At 38.2% G+C, this 15,122-nt stretch overlaps 2 protein-coding genes across 2 annotated transcripts in view; one reads left to right on the top strand and one right to left on the bottom strand.

The window, feature by feature from the left end:
- Positions 1-15,122, top strand: part of LOC117431578 (cytoplasmic FMR1-interacting protein 2) — a 62,507-nt gene that overhangs the window by 33,732 nt on the left and 13,653 nt on the right. The window contains exons 20-26 of the mRNA XM_058996110.1: positions 466-574; positions 1,875-1,994; positions 2,382-2,581; positions 3,883-3,970; positions 9,206-9,349; positions 10,530-10,620; positions 11,950-12,080. Coding sequence (XP_058852093.1) covers positions 466-574; positions 1,875-1,994; positions 2,382-2,581; positions 3,883-3,970; positions 9,206-9,349; positions 10,530-10,620; positions 11,950-12,080 — 883 coding nt within the window. The remainder of the gene's footprint in view (positions 1-465; positions 575-1,874; positions 1,995-2,381; positions 2,582-3,882; positions 3,971-9,205; positions 9,350-10,529; positions 10,621-11,949; positions 12,081-15,122) is intronic.
- On the bottom strand, positions 5,313-8,257 carry LOC131699445 (fibronectin type III domain-containing protein 9-like). The gene is made up of 2 exons (XM_058996108.1): positions 8,163-8,257; positions 5,313-6,379 (listed from the first exon to the last, which is right to left on the bottom strand). The coding sequence occupies exon 2, from the start codon at positions 6,369-6,371 to the stop codon at positions 5,802-5,804; it is 570 nt and encodes a 189-aa protein (XP_058852091.1). The 5' UTR covers positions 6,372-6,379; positions 8,163-8,257; the 3' UTR covers positions 5,313-5,801.

The raw sequence follows: 15,122 nt of genomic DNA, 5'->3' as shown, positions 1-15,122 counted from the left end.
TTATTATTATTATTATTATTATTATTATTAGTTTTTTTAGCAGACGCCTTTATCCAAGGCAGCTTACAGAGACTAGGGTGTGTGAACTATGCATCAGCTGCAGAGTCACTTACAACAACGTGCCACCTGAAAGACGGAGCACAAGGAGGTTAAGCGATTTGCTCAAGGTCACACAGCGAGTCAGTGAGTGAGCCGGGATTTGAACCGGAGATCTCCTGGCTACAAGACCTTTTCTTTAACCAGTGGATCACACAGACTACACAGGGTATTCTTGAGTTGTTTGTTACTAGTTTTAAAATTGCTGTTTACAATAAAAGCCTTGAGAAGTCTGGCTAAAATAAATTAATGTACATTTAGACTTTTAGCCTTGAATGTTTTATTGTTGTGGTGGAAGGTTATTTGTAAGAATATGTTGGAGTTCCAGTTGTGCGTACAGCCACGAACACAGGCTTTCTTGTTTTACAGTGTTCTTCTTGATAAACGATTCAGAGCTGAATGCAAGAACTACGGCGTGATCATTCCCTATCCACCATCCAACCGATACGAGACGCTACTAAAACAGAGACATGTACAGGTACTGTCTTTTTGAAAACAGAATACAAGGCTGTTTAAAGTGTTCCTTGATGTGACACAGTACTGGAGTGACTGACCCAGACACAGGCTATGTTTTGTATATTTCTTTTTTTACATTTTTAAAGTGGTACATTAGGAGTAAAAGCCTACAACGGCACTGATTGCAGGAATACATTATTTAGTCTGTTAGGCTTCTATAAATGTATTTGGCCTTGACTCACAGCACACTAATTTGTTTTTCTACAAAATATATTAAAGCACTTAGTTTTAATAATATACCTATGGCAGGCAGTCAAGGCTGGTCAGCGGCAGAAATAACACACCCAGACTCAGAAACTCCAGTCTGAACCGCCTTGGCGCACTTTAATTATACACCAATAACAAAACACACAAAACACAGGAACAAAACCCTAGAAACTCTTCATAATAAACTGAATACCACACCCAAGCTACGCCTATCACAGTGCTTTGCTTTCCTCTCCCTCTCCCTCTCCCTCTCCCTCTCGCTCCCTCTCCTCTCCTCCCCTCCCCTCCTCTCCCCTCCCCTCTCTCCTCTCCTCTCCTCTCCTCTCCTCTCCAAACACTCCTTTGTTCCCTTGTATACCATGTGGCCAGGGGCTTGATTTGATTCAACCAATCATCCATCACCACTCGGCCACATTCCACACTTTTCCATTCAAACTTCAATCACTCAATTAATCAAACAGTCAAACAATTAAAGCTCTGCCATGTGGCTGTGCAAGGGTGGCCATCTAGGTTCCAACCTCCTTCACCAAGATGGCCGCCAGCCACCAAACTCACACCCATGCACCCATGTGTAGGGCCTCTCCTCTGTCACAATAGCTTACAACATATTTCCTGCCTGATTCTGTCCTGTAATTATTTTATTATGAGTAATATTTTCAAACCCCAAATCAGACCTCTCAAAGTGAGGTCTGTACATTATCTAGTTATTATGTTCTAGTTACATAAATGTATGTTTTATTAATTCTATACAAAAATAAACATTAAGCAACAGATTATTATTATTTATTTTACTTCTAAAGTCTTAAATGAAAAATAAACAACTTAAAACTACTTACAATGCCTCCAATCAAATCATTTTTTGTCTGGCTTGGTATCTTTATTGGGTGCATTATTCCTTTCAGAAATAAAATGTGCAAATGACAGTTTGGAAAAAAAGAGCTTTGAGAATCTAGGCCAGGTTTGTGCTATAAATACTGCGCTTATCTTATTCAAGGGCAATAGACATCGTTTTATGAAGAGATTTTTTTTTTTTTTTTTTTTTCCCATGTTTCCAGCTTCTGGGGCGCTCTATTGATCTGAACAGATTAATTACACAAAGAATATCGGCTGCAGTGTACAAGTCTCTAGACCAGGCCATCAGCCGCTTTGAGAGTGAAGACCTGACTTCCATTGTGGTAAGCACAACAACGTGAGAGTGGGAGAGAGATTCTTACCAGTGGTGAAACAAACCCTTGTACACGTTTCCTATCGGGAAAGCATTGTAAAGCCCAGAGAGGTACAGTAAAGCATATTCAAAACATGGCAAACCAAGGTAAACTGTGGTAAATGCAAAGTATAACCACAAGAAAAGCATGGGAAATTGAAACATTGGCATGCAAATTTACTGTGGTGAACTTTTAAAGGGGTGCATTGGGGCTGCCAACATGGCGGAACAACACAGGCTTGCAAGGTTTTTCTTTTGTTCCTAAAATCTGTGTGGATGCTTGAATTCAGCCAGTTAAAACATGTTTGAAAAGGGATAGATCCCACTGGGTGTGTTTTTTGACGTGTGTCTCTCTCAGGAACTGGAGTGGCTGATGGAAATCAATCGTCTGACTCACCGCCTTCTCTCGAAGCACATGACCCTGGACAGCTTTGATGCCATGTTCAGGGAGGCCAATCACAATGTCTCGGCTCCCTACGGGCGCATCACTCTCCATGTCTTCTGGGAGCTGAACTTCGACTTCCTGCCCAACTACTGCTACAACGGCTCCACCAACAGGTGAACGCTTCTTTAGAACTCCCCAGGAAACCCTGTTGAAATTCAGCACCACCCTTTACACTTTTTTTTTTTTTTTTTTAATTTAGTCGTCGCCAATTATTTTACCCCGATTTTCACCCCAATTTAGCATGCCCAATTATTATCTGTATCCCCGGCTCACCGCTCGCAACCCCCCCGCCGACTCGGGAAACGGAGGCTGGAATACGCGTCCTCCGAAACGTGCTCCTGCCAAGCCGTCATTTTTCGCACTGCAGATCCACAGCAATGCCACCAGACCTATAGTGCCGGAGGACAACACAGATCTGGCGGCTCCGCTGCAGAGCCACAGGCGCCCTATCGGCCACAGGGGTCGCTGATGCGCGGTGAGCCGTGGATTCCCCTGCTGACCTAAGCCCTCCCTACCCGGGCAGCGCTCAGCCAATTGTGCGCCGCCCCCTAGGAACTCCCGGTCACGGTCAGCTGTGACATAGCCTGGATTCGAACCTGCGATCTCCAGGCTATAGGGCACATCCTGCACTCCGCGCGGAGCGCCTTTACTGGATGCGCCACTCGGGAGCCCCCTACCCTTTACACTTTCATTTGATAAGCATTCTCAGAGAGTACCAAAACTATCATCTATAACTAGTAAGACACCACTTAGTTGCAGGAAGGAGCAGCTGTCCTGAGCAGTTTCTTTCTTGCTTTATAGCATTAGAATGGTTTTATTCCTGTCTGAAAATGATCCTATGCCTTTGAACTCAAAACAGGCGTATATTTGTTTGTTAGTTCATTTTAACCCTAAATTATACAGCTGAATTTGGAGAATTACTTTCTTAGTTCAAGCTCCTCATCAGTTTAGTAAGCCATTCTATCATTTGAATGGATTTGAATGAATGCTCAGCAGATTCCAAAAAAATGTTTGATCAGTAGCATTAAATACAAAAAAGTTACTCAATGTTAGAACACTGGCCCTATTCTATAAAAATGTATATGTTTATGATATTTATTGCAAATATAAAGTGTGTTTAGCACCTTTATTCTTGAAATTTTGCCACGGATAAACAAATACTAAGCAAATGACCAGAGCGATTTCACTTAAAATTGAAGCAATTGTTTCTGGTTAAAAACGAGAGTGGTTTAAAGCACAGGTAATTAATAATACTAATTATTATAATACTGTATATAAATAATACATTTGTGGTTAGCTGACTTACAAATGTGAACAATTATATTTTTTTAAAAGCTTTTTTTAAAAACAAAATCCTTTAAATTGGCAAATGGAATGTAGATAGACACCAGTGTGTTTTTGTGTTTTTGTTCAGGTTTGTGCGAACAGCAATCCCCTTCACTCAAGAACCACAGCGAGACAAACCTGCCAATGTGCAGCCATACTACCTGTATGGGTCTAAGGTGAGTGCAATGAGGCAGAAGATTTTTCGTTGAGCATAACCTTGCCCAGTAGCCATTTTCTCATTGATTTGTAATGAGTATGGACTTTTTTTTCCCTCAGACTACAGTACACAAGTAATTTTGCATAGCGATGTCACTTTTGTCATGTATTTTACTTTTGGTTAAGAGAGAGGATCCTGTTAGAACACGTTTCATTCACACAGCATACAAGGAGTAAAGAATTTAAAAGGCAATACAGAGTCAACAGGCTTAGGCTATTTGGTCTCCACTTCAATTGTATACATTAATCACCACCCCCTTACAGACATCCTGTGACAGGGTATGCACTCTCCTCATGTGTGTGCAGCGCTTCTCTCTGCGGCATGGCATTGCAGTCGCCCCAAGCCATCTCCACCGGATGTTTTTAAATTGACGGACACAACTGTCAAGACCCACCCATCTGCTGATTTGAGGGCCGGCACAGCCAATCACTCGCTGCCCCTCCTCTCAACTAAACCCAGCAGGCAGCACAGTCTTAATTGAGCGCCCATCTGTAAACAATCAATCAATTAATCAAACAAATCAACTCCAAAATTCACACACAATAAACCCATTTCCCCATATAAAATTACACCAACACTAATTTCCACATGTGCAGGGTAGTTGACCTGCTACACATCCCATATAATTTGATAATAAAAAATAATAAACCTTGCGCAACAATAACTTAAATGACACATTAGGACTTATAAACGCTCAAAATCCTTGTTAAATAAACATTAAACCACGTTTTGCATTTAGCGTCACTTCCGGTTTTAACCCCTCCCACTTCAAATGACATCACCTGTGTAAAATCTGAGTACGAGTATTGGTTTCCGAGTTTGAGTAATGGGTTCTTGCACACCCCGAATTAATATTTCAATACAAATTGCCTTTCATTATGACCAGCAGGCCCGCCCACCTTAAAACCAATCTCTGTCATCCTTTTCAGTTCCTTAATTAGAAGACAATAAAAAACAAATGTGGTGGTCAGAATAGAGAGCTCTTATTACCGTATATACTGTATGCATGGTCAAATATTTTTCAATAAGAACGAGAGGAGTCTATTCCTCCCATTTGTGCTCATCCAGTTCCTTGTATCTTTTTAATCTCAGAACTGTCATGTAGGGTCTGAAAGGATCCCAGTGATTCAGCATCAACAACACCACGCCACTTTCTGTGTAAAAGAAACTCTTGTCCAGTCAGTCTCCACTTAAATTCCAACTGTGGTCCTGGTTTCTGTGCTGCCTAAATCATAAACGTAACATGGTTTTAAAAGAATAAACTGATTTTGTATAATTGATATCAGTAGTTTATTAGCAGAATGAAATGACAGAAATACAAAAATGCAAACATTTTCATTTGTCTGTAGTCACATTAGTTACATTTACCACTTTGTGTTTTGGATGCTGTAAAAATTAAAAGGCTTGGGCTAGGAACTACAAATACTTTTCGGACAGAAGTTTGATACGTTGATGCATAAAACATCATATGTAAATTTAATTTGCATCCCACTAACTTGCGATTGCATATACTTACACTTACTTCAATTGTATTCAATTCCAATAAATACAAATAATATGCAGTATTTTTATTGTTATATTTCACACAAAACATATATGCAGTTAATTCAAGTAAAATAACCCCCCATATACCTAGTAAAGAAAGGAGAGAAACGCCTTTCTCAACAGCAGAATGTATGTTATTTATTTCAGGCATCACTTACGCATTATCTTTAGTACAGAACATTTAGCGAATACATTTCAAGCAAAGCGAATATTCAGATATTTGCACCTGCACTATTTTTCTCTGATCAATATAGAGAACTATACTCATCAGAGTCTGAAGAAGCCAGTTCGGAGCCTGCCAAAGCTGTTAGCATGGGGATATTATTCTGGTTCTCCTTCAGAAGGCCTATGTAGCAGGCTTGCTGATCCAGGGATCCCTGAAGGTCTGGGTTGGTAAACTTTGCTGAGTGATTCACACAATAGGAGTAGAGACAGCGGGCCCAGAAGAAAATCAAGGCAAGGTTAAGCAGGGTAATCATGATGGTGAAGACCAGTTCGCTAACTGGAATGGGGAGGATGATGGGGTTGTTCCCCAGAGTGTGAAAGGTGGTGCAGGGGTCACTAGAGGAGGAGACATCCTTACAGGTCACACATAAGTTGTAGTTGGTAGAGGGGAACAGGTGGTAGAGAAAGAGGGACGATGTGTTTCTTGGCACCATTATCTTGTGGCTGACGCTTTTTCCGGAAACACTGGCAAAGTGGACGTATCCGTTGGAAGCGTACGAAACGCTGTGAGAATTTTCCACGCAGGGACCGGCGGACAACCAGGTCGCGATAGCCGTCGTGTAGGAGATATTTTGAACAGCAATGGTCATTTTCACTGCTGCCAGAACGAAAGAAAAATATTTTTAGTTCTGCTGTTTTTGTTTTTAAATGTTACTGGCTGTGTGCACTGTAAACCTGTTCCCAGTACCTTATAATTCTGATATTTAACCACTAGTGAAAAGAAAAGTAGCATCAAAAGTCATATGAATGTATTTAAAAACAATGTATTTACTATTTTTATGGTGCATGCATCTATTCTGTGTTTTTATTTATGAACGTGAGTATACGAACAGTTACATTATGAAGCAAGCTCATGATAGCAAACACCACAGGCACAATTTGAAACCAGCCCTAAAGACGCATGCTTACAATGAAATGCTGCAGAGCTGAGCCATGTCACAGAGTCAGTCCTCATGCCTGCTTAAGCAGCCCTGTTGTCAGACTGAGAGAACTGAATATAGACTTGAACTGGTCACAGAGTCTCATTTGCTACCTCCACCTTTCTGTAACCCAAGGATTAAATTGTAATTATGGTGACACTATCCTGTTAAAAAGTACCAAACAGCCAAACAAACAACAATAGTGATGAAGATAATTGAGTTTTTTTTTTTTTTTTTGCAGTGTTAGCTTTAAATTTTGATGCACTCCGTTATCACAGTTTTTGTTATTTGGTTCTTTTTGAAAACTACTATAAGGAAAGTGGCACCGTATTTGAAATGTAATCATAGGGTTAGTCTGCTTTTATCTAGTTTCATAGGTTTTTTTTTTTTCTCTGAATCAACACAGATCCACACTTCCCTTAGTATCTTTATTAAACTTCATTGATAATATATTGATTGGCTAGAATTGGTGGATATTAATTTGCCAATTTGTTATCACAACCAGCAATACAGTATAGTCAGATGTAATTGCCAAAATGACCCATTCTAAAAATATTGCAATGTGTGGTGAAGCATAGTTAACAAGACTGAAGACAGGTAAAGCATGGTAAATAAACAAAAACACAGAAAACATTGTAAACTGCAAACTCACTGTACAAATTGATCCAGGTACATTTCTTAGGGCAACATAATAGCTTATACATGTTGTTTTGAAATACATGGATTATTTTTATAAAACATAGATAACTGCTTTAAAGATAATATTAGTACTATTAGAACCGACTATATGTTACAAAATATGGTTGTCAGCTTCATTTTTGCTTTATTTGAGGCTTTCATATTTCTGCTGGGTTTTATTTACAAATATTGGTACTTAGTGTTACTTAATTTTATAATTACGAAAGAGTTTTTAAACTCTTACAAATAATAATTACAATTATACGTATACAGCAGTGTGCAAATGTATTAGAATACCTCAAGATGTATTATTTATATCCTTTATATACCTACCTTAGTGTGAGAATTTCAATTTTCAGTTAGCAGTGATATACAGTAGAAACAATAGGCACTTCTGTGAAAGTGTTAGACCACTTTATGCTTTAATTATACATCTTAAACAACTTCAAAAAGTCTCCTGCATTTTACCATTTGTGGCTATGTGTTCATTTTCTCTTACTATTTTAAATTAATTGCATGTGTGGCCCAATAACATCATCAATTAAATTACACAATCACTAATCATTGCCTATTTTGACAATTTACCAAGATTTTCAAATACAGTGGATTGATTTCATATGACAACTACAGAAGCACTACAGAAGTCGTGTGCTGTAATACATTTGCACACTACTGTACATTTTTCCATGAATATAATTCCAAAATTATAAATATAACATACATCACATTTGAATGGCTATTCTTATAGATTTATATTCAAAATAAAAATTTACAGAATATTACCTGTAATGATCCTCAATGAATCGTGAATGCAGCCTCTGCAAATTTAAATATAATATAATGTACTTGTTTTTCTTACAAATGTCCTTGTACCGGTAATACCTCTGATTGAATCCAGGTGAAGGCTTCTTCTGCTTTTAAACTGAGGCAAAAGTGCGACACCATTACCATAGCAACAGATGTGACGCCGTTGCTAGGGATCAGGGCATCTTGAAGTAGCTCAAAACAGATCAAAAATATCTTATGAAGAACAGCATTTGAATAATTTGTGCTCTGTTAGATTTGTTTCCCATAGTAGTCTGTGGAATGGGTACAGTCTGTGAAAGATTTGAACCTTTTTAACAAAACAGAAAATCGAAATAGCCAAGGTTGCAGTGTGTGCAGTGTTCTACAATACCAGCAGCAGGAACAGTAGCTATTGTTTGTAGCTTTGTATCTTTGTTTTTGCTTCTGAAACTATACAAATAAACTGAAACAGTAATATTCAGAGGCATAAAGACCCTGGAACCAGAAGAAATAAACCAAGGAAGGGTGTACCGTAGGATGACTGATGAAAGACTACACAGAACAACTAACATTTTTTTTTTATTATTCACTCTGCATCATTTTTTGATTTAGCCATCATAGTTCTAAGTTCTCCGTTCTAGGTTCGAAGTACATCAGGTAGACCAGAGTGAAAACATTAACCTGTCCCCTGTAACGCCTCTTCCCTATTGGAAACACATTTGCTCTAAGCCAGGTTAAGGGCTCTTAGTATTCTTAAATCCACCTGGACAGTGTTGCAGGGGAATGGGTAAATGGTTACACTGATATATTTGTAAGCTGATGTTTAAAGATCTGCTTAAGGCATGATAACGGCATGCATAATTGTAAAACAACTGATGGATGAAACAATACTGAAATAAAGGCTCTGAAGAATGAAAGCTTTTTTATATCACTCCATGCTCGTCTCAAACATCATGAAGACCCTGCTATTGGCTCATGTGAAATCTCTAGAGCATTACCTGCTTGTTATAACATGATCTTGTCTCTCTTGTTGTTTGCAGCCCCTGAACATTGCTTACTCCCACATCTACAGCTCCTATCGGAACTTTGTGGGTCCTCCTCACTTTAAGACGATCTGCCGTCTTTTGGGGTACCAGGGGATTGCGGTGGTGATGGAAGAGCTGCTGAAGATTGTCAAGAGCCTGGTAATAATGCATGACTTTACTGTAGGAGGCCATGAGGGAAATTCCAGCAATGACTAGCACTGGTGTGTGCTGGGCAGAGCTGGTGGTTTGCTGGAGAAGACTTGGTGCTGGTTAAGCTGGTCCAAGAAAATAGGTCCTTTTTTAAATCTGTTCACATAAAGTTCCACACTGTTTGTTGTCTGCATAATTGAATTATTCTATTTGCTGTAACCCTTGTTGGTGATTGTATATATATTCAGGGGCCCAGGGAGTGGCTAGTTAATATGTATTCTCACTCTGGTCACCAGCTCACCAGAAGTTGCTGGAATTTTTACCAGTGGGGTACCATTGACAAAGGGAATGCCTCGCCACTTTGCTTTACATTTAGTTTGAAATATTCAGCTGCGACAAAACATTCTGTGAAAAGGCATATTTTCATTTTAAAAAATGAACGAAAAAAAAAATAGTAAGGCACCACTAACAATAATTGAACTGCTTCTTCCTTCGACTTGTCGCTGTTCCTTGCTAGTTTTGTACCGTTACAGCTGATTCATTCTCTGAAATATTGTCTTTGCTTTTGCTTCAGAAGAGGTCCCTCTCTCTTTAATGTGACAGTCTTTTTTTTGTATGTTTATAAGTGCTCGTGGCAACCTCTAATCAAGTTCAGAGTGTATTTCTCAGGCCCTCTGCTGTGTCAGAAGGCACTCTCAGATTCATTGGAGGTAGCCACCAAACATATTATCATAGTCATTAAATCTTCACATGTTTAACATCCTGAACTGCATATGGCAGCTTTAATAGTTTCTTCTTCTATATTGAATCTTCATATGGCGTGATTTTCCAACCATAACCGTGTAAAATCTGTTCTGTATTGTTATCTAGTCTTAATAACACTGCATATTATAATGGTTAGACGTTTATGTTACAGGCCCATTTATGTTCGTTCCTGAAACTAATTTTGTTCTCTTTTTGCGCCTTGTAATGCTTCCATTGTAACCTGTGCTCCTTGTAATGCTTCCATTGTAACCTGTGTTCCTTATAATGCTTCAATTGTAACCTGTGTTCTTTGTAATGCTTCCATTGTAACCTGTGTTCTTTGTAATGCTTCAATTGTAACCTGTGTTCCTTGTAATGCTTCCATTGTAACCTGTGTTCCTTGTAATGCTTCCATTGTAACCCTGTGTTTTCTGTTATATTGCAGCTGCAGGGAACAATCCTTCAGTATGTGAAAACACTGATAGAAGTGATGCCCAAAATCTGTCGCCTTCCAAGACATGAATATGGATCTCCAGGTAAACCCTCTCCATCCAACCAATTCATATGAAAAATATCTAAGCGTTAAGATAATAGCCTTTCAATTTGGGGAAGTCCATTGCATACAAATCTTGTATACCACAGTGGTTTAAATGTATTGCAATGTGTCTGAGGTCACTATGGCCCTAATTCACTGTTTAGATTTAAATCATATTGCCTGGTTACCAGCTTATAGTGCAGTTTGAAAAATATATATATGAATCCGTCTTACTGGAGTGTTTTTTAACATCCAAAATTACATTTCAGTTTTCTCTTCCATGTTGGTATTAGAGCCCCCCAATCTGTGCTTGACAGGGAACTCATCATTCCACAAATGAAACTGTATTCGAAACAAACATTTCTGACAATGAAAGCAGTGTATTGTAAATTGTTACTGCAGCTATAATAGTGTGGGGAAATGGAACAGCTTTTCAAGTATCTTCAAAGCTAATCATTATGAAACCGCCCCAAAGACATTCGCTTTGAAGTAAAGTGTATAGGTAGGTACACGGATTACGTGAGCACAGTTTTGACCTCATCAAAGCAATTAGCAACTCAGTTTTGTTTTTTTTTTAAATAGAATATGAACCAACAATATCTGTATTCACTCAGCACCTTAGCATTTGAAATGCACATGTTCCTGAGGCAGACTCCATGTGAATAACCCTGCTGAGGAAGAGCATGTGATGTTTCATTAAAGTAAGAGCCTGTGCTGAAGCTGCAGCAGTCTGTTAAGAGCAGTGGGTTTCTTCAATGAGTCACTATTATAGAAACCATTTCTCCCAACAAGGGACAAGGCAAGAGTTGCTCAGAACACCTGCTCTTAGCTGTGACTAAGTTGTTTCTTCCTAGTTTAAAACTAATAAAATGGTTTAATTGCTTTCAGAAACTGTAAAAATTACAAAAATATGGTCTGTTGGACTGAAAGATACTTGAGGGCAATACAGCGTAGACAGAACGTTACACAAGTCTGTCATACCTTTCACTTCCGGAAGCCTGGGTTTGAACCGGGTTCAGGTGACAAGAAAAAACAGTTTAGTTCTCAATACTTCCTCTAGTGGGACAGAAGTAACCACAACACAAAAACATCAGTGAAAAAGTGGAATCTTTTGGATTCTGGTAACAAACAAAAATATAGGAACACCTTTATGATAGACGGTTTCGTGTTTATCTTCCATCTGTACCCGAGGTGTTTTCCCCACATTTGCCAGTGCTCAGTTTCATTTTGAAACCTTTTCCCAGGCTGTTACTTTCCGTTTCTGCACTTCACTCATCATAAGGAAGCACGATCTTCTCGTCAATTCCATCTCCACTCCTGTGTCTTCTAGGTATTCTGGAGTTTTTCCATCACCAACTCAAAGACATCATAGAGTACGCAGAGCTGAAAACCGATGTGTTCCAAAGTCTTCGAGAAGTGGGGAATGCCATCCTGTTCTGTCTCCTCATCGAGCAAGCTTTGGTAAGAACATGTATTTATTATGTACAGTGGTGCTCAGAAATATTAATTACGAAACACTCAAAACAGCCAGTGCTGTCGAACTGCTCTGCTTGTATGCAGCCAAAATCCCCAGGGAAATTCAAAGAATGTATGGTCAATGTATTTGATGTGCCAAGTTGTGACACACTTCTGCTGGTGAGACAATATAAAGGGATTGACTGAGTAATCTCAAAAATCCTTTTACACACAGTGGTTACAAGACCAGGTGAGCACACTGCCTCCATCCGTTTCATGAACATGATGGGAATACCGAGTTTAACACAAGCCTGATGCAGCATGTAATTGCACAATAAAGGGTTCCTTTGTGTATTAAACATAATTGTTTAATCATTGAAACAGTGGAGTCTGTTTCAATGATCTAAACAACATTGGACCCAAAATGTATGCATCTGATTTTTATTTTTTTATCAACCCCATTTCCGTGTGTTTTGTATATGGTCAAGCTAATAAGCATTAATATAACTCATTACTATGAAGAATAGCAGTATTTAGATCATTAAAATAGTATTTTTACATGTATTTGGACAGTTGCTGTAACTATTCCTGCTACTTTTACAGAAGTCAAATAAGACCTGTTTTCTGAAACATGTAGTGTGAGACTAAACACCAACAGGAAACTGTTGGAGACCATTTTAAATATGATTTATGAATACTAATTTCATACAAAGTGTGTTTTTCTAGTTCTTACTTTTACTTTCTTGTGCAATCTGATTCCTCATTGTAGTTTCCATAGCATAGCATACTGTTCCAGCTTGTTCAGGTTAATAATTTGTGCTATTTTTGGTGAAAAGTAAGCAGGTGTTTAGAAAATGCAAAAACCTAATTTGAATGTTATTTTATTTGAAAATGAGAGCACAACAGAAAGTAAAAAGGATTTAATATGTTTAAGATGAGGGATAAAAAGTTGAATATTGAGACTATGGGTTGAATATTAATAAATGCCAATTAACACTGTATAATTGGCTGCATAACCCTTTATAACTTTGTAATATACACTGTAATAATGTTTGTTACTGTAATCCTGCCAAAAATATATTAATTAATAAATCAAGAAGTACAATAAAAGCATTTTATGGCTATCAGTCACAGCCACACCCGTGATGCTGAATTTTCAATCCCAGAACTTGTTATGAATGCTATGTCATAATTTGAAATATTATGCAGGTAGTATTATGAAACCCTCATTATAGTTTTAGGAATGCTGTCCAATTCTGTTATGAAAAAACCTTTCTATACTTCCACAGTTGAAAAGATGTCCATTTCCATGCATTGCAAACTACATGGTTCCAGATCTGCCAGGGTTTACCTTTTCATTTTGATACTGTTCATTGTAGTATAGAGGTGTTTATTTTTATTTGCACCCCCCCCCCCCCTCAGCCTCTCAAAGTGCTTCAAACAGAAAACCCACCCCTTTAACCCTTTAATATTTTTTTCACACAGTGCACATAAGTGATCTAGTCCACTAGCAGCGCACTCAGTCCTTATCGTTAAAGGCACAGTAGCATCTGCAAAACGGGTGGCTCAAGGTTTTTCAGCTGGGCGGTGACAGCCACTTAGCAGGGCAGCCCCCCCAACTGAAAAGACATTCTATATGTCCATGGCAGACAACAAGAACCAAACAGCCGCTCCTGAACTCCTAGTCAAAGCTCATTGATTGCAAAAAATCATAAAACATGAAATAAAAACTTTGTTTTGCCAAGTAATTGATAAAGTAGTTCATCTTGTGCTTGTTTGTTATGTACAATGTTAAGTATTTATACAGGAAAGCAAAACAAATTGAGAAAAACAAATGCATACAGGAAACAGCCTCTTGTCTGAGTGCCTTGTTTAGTTGCTGTTATTAAATGTGCAAGTACACTCGGGTATGTCTGAAGTGTTCAGTGGGAATGATATTTATTGTAGTGCGTACTATATGCTGAACCTAGATTACCATACAGGTAGTAGAAAATTAATCATTCTGATCTGGTGTATACAATTCTCACTTTTTTTTTTTCCCTGCAACTAAACCTTCTCTTTTGTTTTGTTTTTTTTACATGCTGGCAACATCAAAGGTGGTAAGGTATTAGTTAATTTCCATGGTAACAAAAAGCACTTGTAGCTTCTTTTTTTTCATTTATTTTTCAGTACTGTTGTCACGGAAACAGTGTTTTTGTTTGGAGCCCCTTTTACACTGATTTACTGATTAACTACAAGTAGACTACATTGTGAAATAATTTGGCCGTTTACTTTGATTAATATGCAATATTATTCGATTCTAAATATAGAGTCTTTATACTTGATAAAGCTGAATTATAGAATGGTCATAGGTCAATTTGCTGTAAAGCTGTTTTTCAAGGCTTCAAATTAACATTGGCCCTAAAATTGGTACTGTAAAAACTACATGATAATAATTCAAATGTCTTGATTTCTAGAGTCTAGAGGGCACTGCATGCACTACATGTTTTTGTTTTAATAGATAGACATTTGTTTATCAGTCATTTCTGAATTTGTGTATTACTAACATTTGGCCAGACTAACAAAATGTTAAGGACTTTTTTGAAGTGTTTAATGTACTCTTAGAATAAACTGGGCTTTTAAAATTGAGAATAACTAGGGCTTCTGATTTTCGGTCTTAACCGATAAAAAACGATACAGCCTCCCCCCCTCCCCCCCCCCAATACAAAAAAAAAAAAATCAGTGTATAGTCAATAAACACTGGAAACCACCAGAAAAACAGTGGAAATGGTTAATCAATGCACGCTGACCACCCCTTTTCCATTAAAAACCAACTACTACTGCTACATTTCCCAGTGAAGCTGGGCACTGTCCCGCCTTCTTGACTTGTATCTATCATTGATTCGTTCTGAATACTTTAAACCCACCCCAGCTACTGAGTGACAGCACATTCCTACATTGCTATTGGAGACTCTGCTTGCGAGATTTAAAACAAGATTACAATTTGGAATTGCGGCTTGTTTGCAGGATTTAAAGCTGTATTACAGTTAAGATATGGAGGATTTAAAA

The sequence above is a fragment of the Acipenser ruthenus genome, chromosome 22 (assembly GCF_902713425.1).
Source record: "Acipenser ruthenus chromosome 22, fAciRut3.2 maternal haplotype, whole genome shotgun sequence".
Lineage (NCBI taxonomy): Eukaryota > Metazoa > Chordata > Actinopteri > Acipenseriformes > Acipenseridae > Acipenser > Acipenser ruthenus.
Note: the sequence above shows the minus strand (reverse complement) of the source record. Positions and strands in the feature narration are given on the sequence as shown.

Coding starts and splice junctions, on each gene's coding strand:
- LOC131699445 (XM_058996108.1), bottom strand. CDS start 6,371: ATGACCATTGCTGTTCAAAATATCTCCTACACGACGGCTATCGCGACC.